Here is a 20,847-nt window from a genome sequence, read left to right as displayed (position 1 = left end):
TCTTAGACTAGTCACAGGTAACTTGAAGAACATTTTGCTGCAAAATCAGGACTTAAACATCTCCTAACAGCTCCCTGCAGAAAGGGACTCAAGCTCACAGTCGTTTGTTACAGCGATGCCAAGTTCACTAGCTCCTCCATCAGGAGAAAGCCACTTTAAGGCACAACTGGGCAAAGTATGAGACTAAACACAAGCAGGTTTTGAACAAGAGGTACCATTTCAAGGCAGCAGTCAAAGGTGTGCAGCTGAAGTTAGTCATTATCTGTCCAGTCTTGCCACAACCAAATACTAACATAGCCTTTGCTCTGGGATGTTTAGGACCACAGGTAAGGAGTTCACCAAGGAGGAACATCCCCCTCCCAGCATTCCCAAGAGTTTCTCACAAACAGGAATTTAGACTCACTTCAGTACATAAAGCCTTAGACTTGAAACACCAAGATGCGGAAAGCGACTTGAGGGTAACGTGAATTCCCTGACACCAAAGCTTTGAACAGACACTGACAGTGTATTTGTCCTGAACATGAGAGAGCAAAGGAGGTTGGTTGCCTGGTGAAGTGATGAAGACTACTGGATTCTCTCTGCCAGCAAAAGAACATTCAGGCTGCCCAGGGGGTGGGAGTCCCCAACACCAGAGGTGTTCAAGGAATGTGGGGCCATGGCACTTGGGGCCATGGTTTAGTGGCCATGGTGGTGTTGGGTTGATGGTTGGACTGGATGATCTTAGAGGGCTTTTCCCACCACAACTAGTCCATGATTTTTCTGACTTCCACATCTGCCATTCCCCCAGTCTCCAGTGCTCATAAGGAACAAGAATCCTGTGGCAAGTTCAGACACTCTGCTTTAGCTGCCCTTGCAGAACGTGTGACAGGTACAGTGAGGAGTTCACTGCAGCTTTGGTTACTGAGAAGCAAGCATTCACTCAGAGCTCCAGCTCAGACTGAAAGCAGACATTAGAACTTGAGGACAAGTACCAGGATTAAACAAGAAGAGCAGCTCACTACAGTCCCTCTAGTGCTTAACAGAGCTGCAGCCATCACACCACTGACCTATGCTGAAGGTCTCCTACTCCTGCTGCTGAGGTTTCACACTTAGATCAGACACCAGCATTACCCTGGTTAGACATGAAGGAGATTAAAGGAAGAACTCGGGAGCGGCATTTTGAGCTGACAAAACTTAAATGAGTTCTGAGAGCCTAGAAACAATAAAGCTCTGCATTTGCAGCATTACAGTACCCCTGAGGTCCACTTACAGAAGGGTCCTGTGGTGCCCACATAACGAAACAGGAGTGCCAGAGATACCACTGCAGGCAACTACCAGCATGAAGCGTTCACCATGGACTGCTACCTGGCTTTGGCCACGGGCCAAGACACTGCTGCTCCAAAGCCATCAGAGTACTGTGGCCATGGCAACCAGATCCTGCTGTGCTCCAGTTCTAAGATGCATTTTCCATGCTAAGAGGGAGAACAGCTCAAGATAACCCTGTGATGGCAACACAGGATCCACACTGCACAGCTTTGAAGGTAATCAGACCAGCACAGAAGCACCTCCACACATTCATCTTCCATTCAGTGTTTCCTTCCCTCAAGCTGTTCTCCAGTAGCAAGGACCCTCGCTGTTAACCATGGGCATAAAGAAGCCCTGCATCCAGCCCAGGTGTGACAGTTTCAGGCTATGCCTTTAAAAGTTAGCTGCAGATTTTCAAGCAGAAGAGTGAAGTAGTATAAACAATTCACAGTTGGGTGTAAAAAGGAAAAGGAGATGATTCTAAGCAAATTTCATTGGCTAGATGTGAGGTATACCCCTAGCAGTATCTCACATCCCACTTCATTCCTTTCTCTCTCTTCTGGCTGTTGAGGCTGCTTTCAGCTTGGATAACCTTATCAGCTTAGCTTGAGATAAACATACTAACAGAGCTCTCTAACATCTCTTTTCTCCTAACTAAAGAGAGGAAAGGGGGGAGGAAAGGTTAGGGGGAAGCAGGGCTGTTTCCATGCTGCTTTCTCCCTGTAAATACCTCTATCATACTGTGAGTGCTGTGCATCTGTACATGTTCATTGCATTCCATCAGAGTCTGGTTACTGCTTGTAGATACAGCTTCCATTTGCTGAGCTGAGCCAAGGCTTGGTTCATGCTGGTGGGCTGAACTACCACACTACCCAGAGTAATTGGCTTCCAGAGGTGGGGCAAGGTTACTTATTTAATCCTGCTCAGATTAGGGAAAGCAAATAGGAAGCTATTCTAGATTCTGTGGCATCTGGCATTCTGCTATGAGTGTGATCATTTACAAGTATATTATTGGGTTTATGTTTGATTAGCTGGGAGACACCTAGGGTACAAATTGCACCTCTGGTTTCAACATAAAAGTCACTTTTTAGACAACTGACTTCTGGGGATTTTCTGGCTTAAGAGACAGGGAAGTGTGACAACAACACTCCCTGTCAAAACACACGACTTCAGAACTCCAGTAGGCAAAAAGGCCATCCTCAGCAATAGCTGGGATCCCACAGTGATTTATTTGCTGTGTGAGAGTCTGCTGCTGGTAGTAAAAGCCGTGTACTTCATTGCTCTGTACCGGGAAGGACGAGAGGCTAAGACATGCTTCGTTTTGAACCACAGACCTAGATGTGGAGAAGCAGTTCTAACTTGAATCCTGAAATGTCTAGTGATGAGGAGATAGGAGAAGCAGATAGAAATGGACAGGGAGAAGCTCTCAGTAAGGCAGCTCTGAAGGGACCAATGCTAACTCTGGCAGTCAGCCAGGAGCAGCAGCACGCAAGGCGGCAGCTGCAGCGCCACCCGAAGCCCTTAGAGCAGCAAAATCATCTCCTCCGACAGCAGGACCAGAGTGGCCTCTGAGCTCCTCTTTCAACCAAGGTCCTGTACTGCTGAAATTTAAGTGCCAGGCCACTGGATGTACACATCCCAATAGATTCTCTTATCTCCATTATCCCTCTCCTCCCCCTGGTGGGAGGCAGGGCACCCCTACTTACGGGGAATATGCCCACATGTGCCGTGAGCACAGTGTAAGCTCCAACAGGGATTCCAATTCTACTAGAGTTGTGCTGGGAAACTGAGGAAACAACAGCTACCCTTCTGCTATTGCTACCTCAGGGTCTACCACTCTGCAGTTCCCTTAGTTTCCTGATTAGAAGTTGGTTGACCTTCATGTTCTCACCAAACTGACCATGCAGAGTCATCCAAATACTCCCACGTGATTGCCTCTGTTTCGATTTGGTTTGGAATGGCCTTCCTGGAGGACATCAGTTTCTAACATAAGGCCATCAAATTATCAGGGATCAGTCTATAACTATCCTAGGAGCCACTGGTGGAGCTCAAGACTTACCTGAGATAGAAGCTGATAGAAGTTTAACTGGTAAACAGTGGACGGAGCATCCTGACTTTGTACTTGGGGAAGGGATTTGCTGAGAGAAGGGCATTTCAATGACCCTAAGGGTTACCAATGGGCTTTTGGAGTAGCACCTGTAGAAACTGATGGACAAAAGTTGAGGCTGTTTATTAGACCTGAACTTGCTAATGAAAGGGATTTTAGACCTCAGGCACCAGGATGTGGCCTAGAAGGGAACCAGTTCAAGGGATATGCACACCAATGCCCGCAGCCTGGGCAACAAGCAAGAGGAGCTGGAGGTCCTGATCCATCAGGGCGACTATGATGTAGTCACCATCTCAGAAACTTGGTGGGACAGCACCCACGATTGGAGTGCTGCACTGGGGGGCTACAGGCTCTGTAGGAGAGACAGGAGAGGGAGAAGAGGAGGAGGGGTGGCTCTGTGTATTAGGGAGTCACTCTGCCACACAACTTGGGGTGGAGGATGAAAGGATTGAGAGCCTGTGGGTTAAAATCAGAGGGAGGCCTAACAAATCTGACATCCTGGTTGGAGTCTGTTACAGAGCACCCAACCAGGATGAGGAGGCTGATGAAACAGCCTCCAATTGCTTATAGAATGTCTCAAGATCATCAGATCTTGTCCTTGTGGGTGCCTTCAACCTGCCAGATATCTGCTGGGAACTTAACTCAGCAGAGAGGAGGCAGCCCAGAAGATTCCTGGAGCACATGGAGGACTGCTTCCTGAGGCAGCTGTTAAGTGAGCCTAGCAGGGGCCAGGCTCTGCTCGACCTGCTGCTCTCCAATAGGGAAGGGCTGGTGGGAGAGGTGATGGTGGGAGGCTGCCTAGGGTGCAGTGACCATGAGATGGTTAAGGTTTCAATATGCAGGGAGCTAGGGAGCAGCACCAACAGAACCTTCACCTGGGACTGCAGGAGGGCAAACTTCAGCCTGTTTAAGAAACTTATTTGCAAAGTCCCCTGGGCAGCAGCCCCCAAGAACTGAGGGGTCCAGGTTGGTTGGAGCTACTTCAAAGAGGAGCTCTTGAAGGCACAGGAACTGGCAGTTCCCATGTACTGAAAGATGAGCCCAGGAGAAGGCACTGGGCCTGGATGAGCAAGCAGCTCCTGGAGGAGTTAAGGGGAAAAGAGAGGCTGTATCACCTTGGGAAGGAGGGGAAGGCTTCTCCAGGTATGTGCAAGGAAGCTGTTAGATTGTGTAGGAGAAAAATCAGAGAGGCCAAGGCCCAGCTGGAACTGAAGCTGAACACTCTGAGAAAGGCAAGAAACAGCATTTTTATGAATGTATTAGTGCTGAAAAGAGGGCAAGAAGAACCTGCACTCCTTATTGGGCCTGGAGGGGAATTTGGTACCTAAAGATGAGGAAAAGGCTGAGGTCCTGAGCACCTTCTTTGCCTCAATTTTCAGCAGCAAGGCAGGAGGAGCTCAGGACAAGTGGCCTCCTGAGCTGGGTGATGCGGTCAGGGAGCAGTGTAGTGCCCCAGAAATCCATGAGGAATTAGTGCTGAGCCACTTGGACACTCCCAAGTCCATGGGGCCGGATGGGATCCATCCTAGGGTGCTGAGAGAGTTGCCAGATGAGCTGCCAAGCCTCTCTCCATCATTTTCCTCCAGTCCTGGCTCACTGGAGAGGTCCCAGAGGACTGGAAACTGGCCAAGGTGGTCCCCATCCACAAGAAGGGTTGGATGGAGGAACCTGGAAGCTCCAGGCCTGGCAGCCTGACCTCAGTGCCAGGGAAAGTGATGGAGCAGATTATCCTGGGGGCAATAACTGCACCTGAAGGATAGCCAAGGGATCAGGTCCAGCCAGCATGGATTTAGGAAGGGCAGGTCCTGCCTCTCCAGCCTGATCTTCCATGCCCAGGTGACTGCCTGGTGGGTGTGGGGCAGGCTGTGGATGTGGTCTGCCTGGACTGCAGCAAGGCCTTTGCCACCATCCCCCACAGCAAACTCCTGGCCAAGCTGTCAGCCCCTGGCTGGGACAGCAGCTCTCTGAGCTGGGTTAGGAACTGGCTGGAGGCTGAGCCCAGAGAGTGGTGGTGAATGGTGCCACAGCCAGCTGGCAGCCAGGCACCAGTGGTGTGCCCCAGGGAGCAGTGCTGGGCCCCATCCTCTTCAACATCTTCACTGATGATCTGGATGAGGGCATTGAGTCAGTCATGAGCAAGTTTGCAGCTGACAGCAAGCTGGGAGCAGATGTTGGTCAGTCAGAGGGCAGAAGGGCTCTGCAGAGGGACCTTGCCAGGCTGCACAGATGGGCAGAGGCCAACAGGATGGCATTCAACAAGTCCAAGTGCCAGGGGCTGCACTTTGGCCACAGCAACCCCAGGCAGAGCTACAGGCTGGGGGCAGAGTGGCTGAGAGCAGCCAGGCAGAGAGGGACCCGGAGGTTGCTGACTGACAGCAGCCAAAACAGGAGCCAGCAGTGTGCCCAGGTGGCCAAGAAGGCCAAGGGCATCCTGGCCTGCATCAGGAATAATGTGGCCAGCAGGAGCAGGGAAGTCCTTGTGCCCTGTGCTCAGCACTGCTTAGGCCACACCTTGAGTCCTGTGTCTAGCTCTGGGCTCCTCAGTTTAAGAAGGTCATCAAGGCTCTTGAAGGTGTCCAGAGAAGGGCAACAAAGCTGGGGAGGGGTCTGGAGCACAGCCTTAGGAGGAGAGGCTGAGGGAGCTGGGGTTGCTTAGCCTGGAGAAGAGGAGGCTCAGGGGAGACCTCATTGCCCTCTGCAACTCCCTGAAGGGAGGTTGTAGCCAGGTGGGGGTTGGTCTCTTCTCCCAGGCAAGCAGCACCAGAACAAGAGGACACAGTCTCAAGCTGTGCCAGGGGAGGTTTAGGCTGGAGGTGAGGAGAAAGTTCTTCCCAGAGGGAGTTGTTAGCCATTGGGATGTGCTGCCCAGGGAGGTGGTGGTGTCAGCACCACTGGAGGTGTTTAAAACCAGCCTGGATGAGGCACTTGGTGCTATGGTTTAGTCATGAGGTCTGTGGTGACAGGTTGGACTCGATGATCTTTGAGGTCTCTTCCAGCCTTGGTGATTCTGTGAATCAGCAGTTGTGGGACAACATGATAGAGGACAAAGTTGCCAGTTGCTTCACAGCCTGTGCATCACAGACAATAGAGAACCAGCCCTGACTCTTTGGTGCCTATTCAGAATCTGATTTGTCAGTTGGAGAGTCAGAAGGTTGTCAGCAAAACTCATTCACCTTTCAACAGTGCAGTGTGGCCTGTGCCAAAGCAGAATGGAGACTGGCTCTGACAGGCGACTTCCATGCCCTGAATGAAGTCACTCCACCTATGGGTGCAGCAGTGCCAGACATGATGGAACTCCAGTATGAGCTGGAATCCAAAGAGGCCAAGTGGTTATGCTACCAGAGACATTGCTGCTGCCTTCTTCTCTATCCCCATAGCAGAGGAATGCAGGCCTCAGTTTGCTTTCACCTGGAGAGGAGTCCAGTACACCTTCGACAGACTGCCCATGGGCTGGATCCACAGCTCCAGCATCTGGCATGCAGTGATCCAGGATGCTCTGGAGAAAGGTGGTGCTCCAGAACACATCCAGTTCATCAGGGAGATCATCCTCTGGGGTGAAACTGCTGAAGAAGTCTTGGAGCAAGGTAACAAAGTCATTGACACTCTCCTGAGAGACCTTCCAGAGAGATCCAACCTCGGGGAGTGCGGTGGCAGGATGGACGCCGACACATGCCAGGGGATGTGGGGAACAGAGTCTCTGCCATGGCCAATCCCATGAGCAAGCAAGAAACTCTGCTTCCCCTGGGTACAGTGGGGTTGTGGAGACTGCACCTTCCTGGCTACAGCCAGGTTGTGAAACCTCTGTGTGATGTGACTCGAAAGAGCAACAGTCTCCACTGGGGACCTGAACAACAAGCAGCCTTTGACCAGACACAGCAGGAGGTAGCTCAAGCAGTGGGTCTGGGACCTGTCTGAGCTGCTCCAGACATGAGGAACATTTTGTACATGGCTGCAAGTGACAATGGTTCAGCCTGGTGCCTGTGGCAGAGAGCTCCAGGGGAGACACGGGGACAGCCTCTTGGTTTCTGGAGTCGAGGTTACAGAGGTTCAGAGGCAAATTATACTCCAACAGAGAAAGAGATTCTGGCTGCCTATGAAGGAGTGAAAGCAGCTTCTGAAGTGATTGGAACTGAGTCACAACTTCTCCTAGCTCCCAGATTGCCAGTTTTGAATTGGATGTTCAAAGGCAAAGGCTCCACACCACATCATGCCACAGACTCCACCTGCTCCAAGTGGATGGCTCTGATAACACAGAGCTGGAATGGGAAATCTTGCAAGGCCTGCTCTGGTGGAGGTGATCTCAAGCTGGCCTGAAGGCACTGACTGCACAAAACCTCCAGAGGAGAGAGTAACTCATGCTGAGGAGGCTCCTCCTCACAGTGACCTTTCTGATGATGAAAGGAAGATGCTTGGTTCACAGCCGGCTCCTGTCGGCTGGCTGGGAAGGAGCGGAGGTGAAGCCTGCAGTGTGGAGTCCAACACAGAGTGCAGAGGCAAAGGATGGAGGAGGAGAGTCCAGGCAGTGTGCAGAGGCAAAAGCTGTCCAGCTAGCTCTCCACGGAGCTGAAGGTGAGAGATGGCCAAAGCTGTATCTCTACAGCACCTCATGGATGGTAGCCAATGCTCTGTGGGGGTGGCTGAAGGGCTGAAGGAGAATGGTTGGCAGAGAAAGGGAAACTGATTTGGGCAGCTGAGCTGGGGCAGGACACTGCTGATCGAGTCGAGAGGACTCCAGTGAAGGTGAGACACATTGATGCTCACATTCCCAAGAGCAAAGCTGCTGAGGAACAGCAACACAACCATCAGGCAGATCTGGCTGCAAGTGTCTCAAGCAGACACAGACTCTGATCTTGCTCTGGACTGGAAACACCGAGGGGAGATGTGCTGAGCTCGCTGGGCTCACGACTCGTCAGGGCATCAAGGCAGAGATGCAACCTGCCAATGGGCTCCTGAGAGATCCATAGACATCTCCATGGATGCTGTCACACAAGTCATCCGTGACTGTGACATCTGTGCTGCTATCAAGCAGGCAAAGCCAATCAAGCCCTTGTGGCATGGTGACAGATGGCCCAAGTACAAGTGTGGTGAGGCCTGGCAGGTGACTACATCACTCTGCCTTGTTCTGGTAAGCAAGATGTGCTGACTGTGGTAGAGGCAAACACTGGATGGTTGGAAACTCATCCAGTTCCACAGGCAACTGCACCCAACACCATTCTCAGTCTGGAGAGAGAACTCCAGAGGGGATTGAGTCAGACAATGGAACTCATTTCAAAACCAATCTTGTGAAGAACTGGGCCCCAGAGCAGGCCTGGAGTGGATATTCCACATCCCCTACTCTGCACCAGCTGCAGGGAAGATTGAGCACTACAATGGTTTGCTGAAGACCACTCTCAAAGCCATGGGGATGGAGCTTTGAAAAACTGGGAGCTGCAGCTAGCACCAGCAGCCTGGCTGGTAAATAGCAGAGGCTCAGGGAGTGGAGCTGGGCCTGCACACTCAGATCTGCTACAGAAAGCAGAAGCTGATAGAACTCCTGGTGGTAGAGAAAAGGATCTGTTAGGTAAAACTGTTTGGGTATTTTCTCCCTCAGGAGAAGCTAAACCTGTCCCAGGGGTGGTTTCTGCTGAAGGTCCTGGTCACACTTCTTGGGGAGTGCAAGAGAATGGAGAAATTCAGTGTGTTCCACAAAGAAATTTAACTTTAGCTGAGAGTTTAACTTCAGAGTGTTGTACAAATCCTTCATCACAGGCAAAGGAAGAATCCCTGAGGAACCTGCAGTGCATGAACCCTGAGAGCCCTGAGTCACCTGAGAGCCCCTGCTCCTTTTCTTTGCTTCTTCTGTGGAGAGACAAACTGCTTTCTGTTTTGTTATTTCCTGGTTTTCATGGACTTCTGAGTCATCTACATCTGAGAACAGCCAGAAGAGACTGAACTTTACTTAAGAATGGCAGATATTGTTCTAGATTAGATGGACAGTACTGACAGCCAATGAAATTGTTTAGAAGGGATGGATTGTGGGCTGAACTACCACACCAGGTCTAGCAAAAGGCTTCATCTTCATGACTGGGTTGCCATGCTTAACTGAACCATGTCAGAAAGACACTGAGTTATCAAGAGTGGATACTCCCAGTGTCTCCCTATGCTTCTTCCTGCAGCAGACACCGTGGGACTGCTTCTGGATGCCATGCAGAGAAAGCTGTGTTCACTTATCTCAAACAAGATTAAGATTGGTTGGTTTGGGGTTTGTTTGGTTGGGTTTCTGTTCTGAAGACAACATCCTTGACAGCAATTTTCTACCTGAAGTGCCAGCTGTGAAGTGACACAGGAACAGAGTGTGGGATACATTCCCCACTGGGAACCACTGCAAGCTAACAAGGCTTCACATCCCATTCACTTACCCCTCTGGATGGCTTTATGTAACAGACTCCAGCCTCTCTTGTCTGCCCTGTCTACATCAGCCTTGTGGTTGACCAACGTGGTTGCAATACCCTCCAATCTTTGGGCAAGGGCTAGATCCAAAGCAAGGTCTCCATTGTGATCCAATTCATTCAGCTTCCCAGGAAGCTGCAAGACAAATTCAGCCAATTGACATTAGAGGTCAATGCTAACCAGCCTGTTCCAACTACTCCATTATTAGACCTTCAGCTCAAACTCAGAGTGCAATGTGTTGCACCTTACCCAGGAAAGCAGTCAGAAGACCAGCACCACCACATGCAAGTGTTCCCAGAGGGCCATCCAGTGAGCAAAAAGGAGTGCTGTTGGCAAGGCTTGTCTTACCCCCAGGAAGCAAGCCCAGTATATTCTGTGTGGGCTTGTTCAACACAGCACTACAAAGAATTACTCAATTATTCCTTCAATATACCTTAAATCCCAACTGGATTAGCACCTAAAGATGATCAGGGGTCTGGAGCACCTCTCCTGCAAAGACAGACTGAGGGAGCTGAGGGTATTCAGCTGGGAGAAGACTCCAGGGAGTCCTAAGAACAGCCTTCTAGTAGCTGAAGGGGCTACAAGAAGGCTGCAGAGGGACAATTTGCAAAGGCCTGCAGGGACAGGACAAGAGGCAGTGGTTTGAAATGAGAGCAATGCAGAGTGAAATTGGATGCTAGGAACAACTTCTTTTACTATGAGGGTGGTGAACACTAACAGGTTGCCCAGGGAGGTGGTTGAGGCTCCATCCCTGGACATATTCAGAGTCAGGCTGGACAAGGCTCTGAGCAACCTGACCTAGTGGAGGATGTCCCTGCTGACCACAGCAGGGGTTGGACTGGATAACCTTTGGAGGTCTCTTCCAACCCAACCCATTCTGTGATGCTAACTGCTGCTACAGTCCCAGCTGCCAATTGAATCTGAGGCAATCAAAAGGACTAATTAAGTAATTCTTGATAATTCTTCCTACCCCCTGGCTGGGGAGCATATTACTTGCTGGTTTAGAGCACTCATGCCAGCAGCACAGACCTGTTATTTCAAACAGCCAGCAGAAGAGGAAAAGCTTTTGTTCCAAGAAACTGTGCTCACTGAACAGCCATGAAGCAGGAAAGTCACTGGTACAGCAGCCAGCTTTGAATGTGCAGAGCAACATGAGGGGTTGGAGTTTATTCCAGCTTTGAGCTGGAAGAGGGGAGATTGAGACTAGAGATGAGGAAGAAATTTTTGACAGTAGGAGTGGGGAGACTCTGGAACACATTGCCAAGGGAGGCAGTGGATGCCCCCTCCCTGGAAGTGTTCAAGGCCAGGCCGGATGAGGCCTTGAGCAACCTGAGCTAGTGGGAGGGCTGGAACTGGATGATCCCTTCCAACCCAAACCATTCTGTGATTCTATGGTGGTCTGCTGCATACAAGATGTTTTAAAGGTGTTACTAATAATTTTTGAATTAGATCTCTACAGAGAGGTCTCCATTACATACACAGAAGTGACACACAAGTAAGGATCAGTGACAAAAAGCAGTACAAAGGCTCAGCCTGGGAGCTAAATGTGTTATTTGAAACACCAAGTTCTAGAGGCTAGGTTGAGTCAGTCTCACCCTACCTGTGAGTCCATTTCAATCAGATACAGAAAGACCACATCTTCTCTCTCAACTTTAATAGCCTTGTGCAGAGGATATTCTGTCTTGGACTTGAACATCTTGTACAACAACTGAGCACTCATGCTGCTGAAGTCTTCTTTACGCAGGTCATCCTGGAAGCAATCAGAAAGGGGTAAGGAACACTCCTCTCCTATCTATAAGCAAGGCCCTGCACACTGCAATCAAGTCCACAACACCAGGTTAGTGGAAAGCTGCCTTTTCCTAACACCACAGCAAGCAGGAACAGCCCAAGAGAGCCTTCAAAAAGGCAGGAAGGAACATTCAGCAAGTTCAACATCTTACATTGCAGTGGCACAGAGAAGCATTTTGGTTTGTCTCCAGATGGAAAAATCAGCATCCTACCAGACACTGCTGGAGGTGTGGGCATGGCACTTCAGGACATGGCTTCATGGCCATGGGGTCGGGGTGTTTTCTAACCAGAGCTCTCATGTTGCAATAGATCAACATCTAGTCTCTAAACTCCTCCTCTACCTAGACTCAAATCACAGGCTGGAGTCTTCTGACAACAGCACCTGCCACTCTAGGAGACTGACAATTCCACAGAGCTCTGAAAAAACTGAGTAACAGTACAACAAAAGCTTAACCTGAAGGCTTTGTACTTTGAGGTTAGCACTCATTTGACTAAAGTGCATTTTGAGGTAGAGCAGTGTCAAAAGGGAGAACCAGAAGCAGTAAAGAGTACAAATGGCTGACCTGCAAGTGCAGGTACAAGACTTTGTATACCCCCAGATCAAAGCACTTCCCCCTCTGTGCCACTAGCCAAAGAAACATCCACATCTAGAACATGAAAATGGTTCCCCTGCTCCTGTACTCTGCCCTGGTGAGACCACACCTGGAACACTGTGTCCAGTTCTGAATGCCTACTGCAAGCAGCACAGGGGTCTTCTGGAGAGAGTCCAAAAGAGCTGTGAGGATGATGAAGGGACTGGAACATCTCTGCTGTGAAGAAAGGCTGAGACCTGAGGCTGGATAGTCTGGAGAACAGAAGGCTGAGAGGGGACCTTATCAATGACTAAATATCAAAGGGTGGGGGGTCAGGAGGAAGGGGCCAGGCTCTGTTTGGGGGTGCCCAGTGACAAAACAAGGAACAACAGGGACAGGCTGGAACCCAGGAGGTTCCACCTCAAGATCAGGAGAAACTTTTTATTGGAGGATCCTGGAGCCCTGGATCAGGCTACCCAGAGAGGCTATGGAGTCTCCTTCTTTGGAGACTTTCAAGACCCACCTGGACGTGTTCCTGTGTAACCTGCCCTGGCAGCAGGGTTGGACTCAATCTCCAGAGGTCCCTTCCAACCCCTAACTCTGATTCAGTTTAGAATAACCTAAATCCTCACCTCAGTCTGCTGTGAACAAGTCTTATTTTAAAAGCTAATCCATTACTCAGTTAATCAAAGCTTTCCTCCAAGTAACAGATCAGAGTGAAATGTCCAAGTTAGTTGCAGGATTCCTTGCCACTCTCTCCAGGACAGAGGATAAACTCTTCCCTGGCTTCCATAGGTTTTTTAAGAGTTAAGATCAGGCATAGGATTTGTGATCTGTGTAGATAGAGACCAATTACAGAGGAACTTCAACGATTCAGAGCTGATAAGCAGCCCTCTTGCTCATTAGATGCAGTCCTTTAGCTCACATTCAGGAGCTTTTCACAGTATATTATTTCCAATGACCACAACTCCTCAGGCTATAGGCAAGACATTCACACCCAGACAGACAAAACCTCCCAAGACAACAGGAAGTTCTTTGAGAAGGAGCATTCAACATGCTTTGTTTCCAATATATAGTTATGAATTACTGTGGAGAACACCAAATACCACAGAGTCCAAAACTGAGAGGGATGGGAAGGGAAAAATCCCTCCTGCCTCAGAAGCAGCCCCTTGACTCACACCAGGGGACAGGGCAGGGAGGTGGCAGCTCTCAACACTGGTGCTACTTAAAAACACCCAAGGGTCAGCAAAACAGGTCACTTCAGTCCCAGGAAGTCAGGAATCCAGCTGGAATTGTTCAATGCAAGCACACTGAGATGGTCCTGAGGTTACACAGTCCAGCAAGTTAAAATCCTCCTGAGTGCTGCTTCTGTACTCCACAAACATTTCTCCTTCTGCTGCCTTCTGGCTGTACTTACCCAGTGACTGGCAATGATCTCAGCACAGTAGTTGAGCAGGGTGCCAGCATTCAGCTCCTCAGCAGTCTGGTAGAAGCGAATGCAGTTCCTGACATTGACTAGAGACATGACTCCTTTCTCACACCTGTCAAAACAGGAAAGCCACAGCTCAGTAATCAGGGAATCACTGGCATCACTCCCCATGCTCCAGCAGCTATCTAGATACTCCCTAGATGCAAGCAGAAAACAGTTTGGCCTTGCTTGGCTGTAAGGCTGTGAGAGTTTTAGACTGTGCCTTTAAGGAAAAGACAGCTACAGATTCTCCAGCTGAATGCTTTGGTGTCAAAAGGAATACAAAGATAACTCTAAGCACATTTCATTGTTAGATCAGTGGGAATGTAACTGTAAGGGTTTCAGTTTCGGTTCAGTCTGTTTGGCTGTTTGTGCTGTGCAGTTTCTTCTGTTCTTGGCAGGGCTGACCTTGGACTAATGAGATAAGAAACTAACTTTTATTTCCCCCTTAACATCTGCTTTGAGCTAACAGAGTTTCCCTCAATATCCATTTTGTCTCTTTAATCCTTTTTGGGAAGAAGGGAGGATGGGGGAGAAGGGGTTCTGGGGAGGAGCCAGAGGGGGAGTCTCCTCTGGAGGGAGTTTGTATTACCTCCTTTCCTGTCTCTTTTGGTCAGTACTGGATATTTTGTATATATTCAGTGCATTTCATTCTGCTTGCAAAAATACAGCCTTTGCCATTTGCTTCTCCAACTGAGTTAGTTGTGGTTTGGGGAGGGGACGGGGGAAGAATTGAACTTCTCACTACCAGGAAGGCTGAGCTGCACAAACACTTCAATCAAAGCCCTGTCAGACAGCTTCTAGCAGAGCAGACTCCCATCAGCCCATCTAAACTAAGGTCCCATGACACAACCACACTGCAGTAGCCTGCAAGTGGAGACAGATTTTGGTTCTCCCTAAGGAGCCAACTGCAGTTCACTCACTGTTAGGAAGTTGGGAAGCTGTAATCACTACAGTCCTTGTGACAAGCAGCTTCTGGGGCAAAGCTAGAGAAAGGCAAACCAGAATGGACAAGCAGCTCCACCTGATCTCTGTACAGGTGTGGAGCTATGAGTTTATGGGAAGGAAATGCAAGTAGCTCAAGATGAAGTTATACACAGCAGTGAGATATTCAGACCAAGAAAATGGAAATGCTCATCTCCAGGTGCAGATACCCACCAAGACAAATGGTTACTAACAACATGGACTTGGAACTGGACTGCCATGACCAGCCAACAGCTGAGGAGGGTTCACAAGGTCCAACAATGTTTTAGGCTGAGACAAAGCTTGAGAGCAGTTTTAGCATTGACCTTACAGAGGTCACCTTCTTTGAAGAGAAGAACTGACAGCCATTTAGTTTGGCATTGTGGTGGTTTAGGCTGGGTGCTGGCCCAGATGCCACTGCAGAGACCACAACTGGGAGGTCCCAAGGGGTGGGCCCAGCCCCGGGGTGGTCACAGGAAGCCAGGTATTCCATTGCCATAATTCCTGCACCACCATAAAGTCCAGGGCAGGGTCTGGCACTGCCTCTTCCCTTCCTCTCCGCCGGCCGGTACTGGGCGAGAGGTCTCCCGGCCATGGGCCTGGCTAGCCCAGGAGTCACTACTGCCCGTGGTGGGGAGGGGGTCTGTCCCAACCCATTACAGGCATGTGAAGCCACACTTCAGTCACAGGTTGTCATGTACTGCTACAGCCTCAGCCACCCCTTGGGCAAAAGACTGTATCAAACAGTATTCTGCATCCTAGGCTTTGAAGCAGTCCAAAACCTGAAGGTTTCAACATGTGCATTCAGATTCCCTCTCAGTATTCAAGATAAGAATCCACTCTCTGCTAGAATGGTCATCTCCCCAAAACAGCAAAGCACCTTTCTGAAGGGAAGCTGCCCCAGAGATGAAGAGAACAACAGCTCTAGGTTAAAAGTGTTCCACCTGCAAGCTCTTGCCATTCACTCCCTCCAGCACTGCCTTTCATTTCTTGCAGCTCTTCAGAGCTTGTTACTAATACACTGATCTCTGCTTCCTCTTTGTGCCAAGTTAGGGTTAGTATTTTGGGAGAGGAACTGCAAAGCAAACAAGCCTTAGCAGCTTTTCCCTACAGCTCTTAACTGCAAGGAAAGGCTTCCTTTTGCTTTGGAAAACTGAACATTAGGAAAGACTTTGAAAACACAAACTTTCACCCCACTACCAGCAGCTCCCATTTCATTTCTGGTCAAACAAGACTGAAGAGCTCAGGAGGAAACAGTGATGCCCAAGACTCACCTTTCCCTAAGCAGATGGAGCTGAAATTTATTAGCTAGTTTCATAAGCTGTGTCAAGAAGATATCATCTTCCCTTAGCTCTAGGTCATCTGTATAGATCCACCGCAGCATTGCCATGGCGACCTCCGGGTCAGCATCTGCTGCAGGGAGCAAGAGGCATTCATTAAACACTCAGAACAGTCACCTGTTCAAGGAGCTGCTACTCCTCTGACTGTTAAACTCACAGCTGCCCCGTTGGAACTCTGCTGCTTTATGCAAACCAAGTGTCAAAGGAGGCAAGACTGGTCAGAAGTTGAAGCTAACAATGCTGGCAGCAAGCAGGAAGCCTTCCTGCCCCTGAACGCTGCACAGAATGCAGGAAGCTCTGCATTGCACCCACTACACAAATACTGCATGGGTAGGGGCCAGCAGTGACCCTTTAGAGGCTGGGGGAAGCTCTGCATTGCACCCACTACACAAATACTGCATGGGTAGGGGCCAGCAGTGACCCTTTAGAGTCTGGGGGAAGCTCTGCATTGCACCCACTACACAAATACTGCATGGGCAGGGGCCAGCAGTGACCCTTTAGAGTCTGGGGGAAGCTCTGCATTGCACCCACTACACAAATACTGCATGGGCAGGGGCCAGCAGTGACCCTTGAGAGGCTGGGGGAAGCTCTGCATTGCACCCACTACACAAATACTGCATGGGTAGGGGCCAGCAGTGACCCTTTAGAGTCTGGGGTCCCCCTCACAGGGCTGTGAAACAGAGCTACATTTGACAAGCACAAATTCCCTTTCAGACTGCCAACTGCTGCCCCTTTTCAGAGAATCCCAGAATTGGTTCAGTTGGAAGGCACCTTAAAGAGCTTCCACTTCCAGCACCCTACCATGGGTGAGGACACCTCCCACCAGCACAGGCTGCTCAAGGCCTCATCCAGCCTGGCCTTGAACACTTCCAGGGAGGGGACATCCAAAACCCACCTGGCAACCTTTTCCAGTGTCTCCCCACCCTCACTCCATAGAATTCCTTCCTCATCTCCAGTCTCCATCTCCCCTCTCCCAGCTCAAAGCCATTGTCCCTTCTCCTGGCACTCCCAGCCCTTGTCACAAGTCCCTCCCCAGCTCTCCTGGAGCCCTTCAGGTACTGAAGGCTGCTCTGTGGTCTCCCTGGAGCCTTCTCTTCTCCAGGCTGAACAGTCCCAGCTCTCTCAGCCTGTCCCCATAGGGAAGGTGCTCCATCTTCATGGCCTCCTTCAGCCTGATGTTTGTAGATGCCAGAAACTAGAAGCCTACCTCACAAGCAGAGAGAGACAATCCAAGCACCAGAGACCTTTGTCACCTAGTCAGAAGTAAACAACCACCCTGCTTCCGAGGGTGCAGCAATTACAAACGCCACCCTCATTCATTTAGGAAAACATTAGTCTCTTAAGCTTTGAGTTTTAAAATGAAAACAGGTTTAAGACACTGAACCAGCAACCCCAAAAGGTCTCTTTTACATGAAGAGCTGCCCCAGACTATTTTCAGAGTGCCAGAGAGTTCCAGGCACAGCACAGAGACACAGGAAGTTATAACAAGGTCAATATATTTAGATATCGGCAATGGTATGGCCAGCAGGACCAGGGCAGGGATCCTCCTCTTGTACTCAGCACTGGTGAGGCCACACCTCAAATACTAGTTTCAGTTTTCAGGGTCCTCACTATGGACATTGAGAGGCAGGAATGCATACAGAGGACAAAGCTGATGAGGGGTTTGGAGAGCAGGTCTGATGAGGAGCAGCTAAGGGATGTGTTTAGTCTAGAGAACAGAAGGCTGAGGGAGACCTCACTGCTCTCTGCAGCTCCCTGAAAGGAGGCTGGAGCCGAGTGGGGGTTGGGTTCTTTTCCCTAGGATCAGGTGATAGAAGGAAAGGAAATGCCCTGAAATTGTGCTAGGGGAGGGTTAGGATGAGAAAAAAATTCTTGCTGCAAGAGTGGTCAGGGGTTGGAACAGGCTGCCCAGGGAGGTGATGGAGTCCTCATGCCTGGAGGTATTCCAGAAACATGTGGCCTTGGCACCTGGGGACATGGCAGCACTGGGTTGAGGGCTGGACTCAATACTGCAAGGCTTTTCCAACCCAAACAAGTGATAGGACAAGAGGAAAAAGCCTCAAGTTGCACCAAGCAATGTTTAGGTTGGATGTTAGAGAAAATTCTGCACTCAAAGGGTTCCCAAACACTGAAACAGGCTCCCCAGAGCAGAGGTTGGATCCCCATCCCTGCAGGTGTTTCCAAGAGGCAGAGGTGTGGTGCTCAGGGATGTGGTTTAGCCCCAGTCTTTACTGAGTTAAAGACTAGTTGGACTTGCCCTTAAAGGCTTTTTCCAACCAGACAATGGTTATGAACCTCTACTTCCTGAAGAGAAAGAAAGGGGCTGTGGATTGAACTAGTGCTCACAAGCACACTGCCATGGTTGAGAGCTTCACAATGAACGTGTTAAGCACCTCTCCCCATGGACAGCAGTAGCCTGAAAGGTACAGCAATGGCCTTTTCCCAGCAGGCCCTTTCAGAGGTCGTGCTACAGACAGGTGCAGCACTCTGTTGCTCTGCAGTAACTGACCTGAGAGATCCAGCTCCTCTGTCGTGGCCAGGTTGGACAGACTCCAGGCGTCGCTGCGTGCCGCCAACACAAACTTGTGAGCGCTGATGTGGCTGTCCCCAACCTTTACCTTCAGATCACTGGGGAGAGAGGGAAAGGAGGAAACATGCACTGTGTGCCAGGGACTTCCCTGGGCTAGAAGACAAAGATTCAAGATCTCCATAGTGCCTATATCCTGGTAGCCAGTTAGGTTCAAGTTGTTTCAGAGAGCTAAACACTTTGAACTGGTTAAGTGTTGCCAGTTGGCACAGTTCTGACCTGCCAGGGAGAAATGCAGGCATCACTAATGCTGGAGTTGTTGGGGGGTACTCACCTATTTGTTGAACAAATTCCAAGGGAAATATTGCAGGGAAAGGAAGAAATCAATAATCTCAAGGCTTATTTATACTGTAGTGTCCATACCATCAGTAAATGTGCAGATGACAGCAAGCTGGGGGCAGGAGTTGACCTATGAGAGGGTATCAGAGCTCTGCAGAGGGAGCTTGCCAGGCTGGACAGATGGGCAGAGTTCATCTGAGATTGAACAAGTCCAAGTGCCAGGTTCTGCACATTGGCCACAGCAACCCCAGGCAGTGCTACAGGCTGGGATCAGAGTGGCTGAGAGCTGCCAGGCAGAGAGGGACCTGGGGGTGCTGGTTGACAACTGCCTGAACATGAGCCAGCAGTGTGCCCAAGGGGCCAAGAGGGCCAATGGCATCCTGGCCTGCATCAGGAACAGTGTGGCCAGCAGGAGCAGGGAGCTCATCCTGCCCTGTGCTCAGCACTGCTGAGGCCACACCTTGAGTCCTGTGTCCAGTTCTGGGCTCCTCAGGTTAGGAAAGATGTTGAGCTGCTGGAAGGTGTCCAGAGAAGGGCAACAAAGCTGGGGAGGGGTCTGGAGCACAGCCCTGTGAGGAGAGGCTGAGGGAGCTGGGGTTGCTTAGCCCGGAGAGGAGGAGGCTCAGGGGAGACCTCATTGCTCTCTGCAACTCCCTGAAGGGAGGTTGGAGCCCGGTGGGGGTTGGTCTCTTCTCCCAGGCAGCCAGCACCAGAACAAGAGGACACAGTCTCAAGCTGCACCAGGGGAGGTTTGGGCAGGAGGTTAGGAAGAGGTTCTACACAGAGAGAGTGATTACCCATTGGGATGTGCTGCCAGGGGAGGTGGTGGAGTCACCATCACTGAAGGTGTTCAGGAGGAGACTTCATGGGGTGCTTGGTGCCATGGGTTAGTTGATAGGCTGGACTCGATCTAGAAGGTCTCTTCCAACCTGGTTTATTCTATTCTATCCATTGTGTCAGCTAAGCACCAATGGTTCCAGGCAAGCCCAGCAAGAGCACAGAGGAGGCTTGACAACAGTGAGCACAAGGCAGACCAAGAGTCCCCAGCTGACCAGCTGTCAGGAACAGTTTCAGCCAAGCCCTTTCACACCAGGTAATCCTAATTAAAAAGGACCTGCCCTGTTTATCTCAAAACCTCACAGTTTGCCAGTGGAGGGGCACTTCCCAGAGCATTTTCTGCATCACTAAGCTACAGTACAACCCCCAGATACCACTGAAAATTCATGCTGGGACTTGCTGCCTTGCTCACTTTATGGATTGCAGGTCCTTTTAGACCACTGTTCCATGTCTTCAAAACCCAAAAGCTACAATGAAGCAATTCCACTTTTCTGGCTTGTGCCACCTAACAAATCTCTTACACAGCAGACTACAAGTTCTTGCCAGGAACAGAGCCTTTTCAAGGGGGCTCAGGAAGAGATGTCAAGGGACAAAATTTGCATCAAAACTATGCATTTTCCCCTGATCTGGTTGAACTCCTTTAGTATCCTGGCATTGCTTTCACTGCAAACAAATGAGTGCCACTGGAGCCTCAGAACTACACCAGTTACAGGGTGTGGAGCATTGAGGGTGATCCTTAACATGCCTATGGAAAGGCAACAATTAAACCTCATTTTGTGTTGAGGTCCAAAGACATTTGTAGAATCACAGAATGGTTTGGAAAGGACCTCCAAAGATCATCCAGCCCAAGCCCCCTGCAGTGAGCAGGGACATCCTCCCCTAGATTCATAGTACTAAGTGCCACATGTCACCAACACCTGAGCAGAATAGAACTGGTTTCCAGGCCACATCCTCCCAGAAGCAGAGCTGGTAGAGGATGCATTGTATAATTAACCCAAGAGGTAAGCACTGAGCAGTTTAAATGGTCAGCTTTCTTTAAGCCTCTCATATCAGTCTCAGAGCTGCACTGCTGCTCAGAGCTCCTGATCCAAGGCTTGCATTCAGCATGCCAGCTGACCTTAGCGTGCTCTGCCAACCGCAGCCAAGGATGCCAAGCACACCAGAGAAAGGATTTTCCTTTGTCCAAGGCCAGC

The 20,847-nt window shown here is 50.1% G+C and overlaps 1 protein-coding gene across 2 annotated transcripts in view; it reads right to left on the bottom strand.

Moving 5' to 3' along the window:
* Window positions 1-20,847, bottom strand: part of ANKFY1 (ankyrin repeat and FYVE domain containing 1) — a 48,710-nt gene that overhangs the window by 20,014 nt on the left and 7,849 nt on the right. Inside the window, exons 3-7 of one of the 2 annotated variants that reach the window (XM_068165402.1) lie at window positions 18,461-18,579; window positions 15,886-16,024; window positions 13,598-13,721; window positions 11,421-11,570; window positions 9,790-9,955 (exon numbers count right to left, since the gene is read on the bottom strand). In XM_068165402.1, coding sequence (XP_068021503.1) covers window positions 9,790-9,955; window positions 11,421-11,570; window positions 13,598-13,721; window positions 15,886-16,024; window positions 18,461-18,579 — 698 coding nt within the window. The remainder of the gene's footprint in view (window positions 1-9,789; window positions 9,956-11,420; window positions 11,571-13,597; window positions 13,722-15,885; window positions 16,025-18,460; window positions 18,580-20,847) is intronic. The other variant, XM_068165403.1, reaches the window with a different exon arrangement.

This window comes from Melanerpes formicivorus, unplaced genomic scaffold, assembly GCF_026170545.1.
Source record: "Melanerpes formicivorus ecotype bairdi unplaced genomic scaffold, bMelFor1.0.p_v2 SCAF_88, whole genome shotgun sequence".
Lineage (NCBI taxonomy): Eukaryota > Metazoa > Chordata > Aves > Piciformes > Picidae > Melanerpes > Melanerpes formicivorus.
This window is presented reverse-complemented; position numbering and strand designations above follow the sequence as displayed.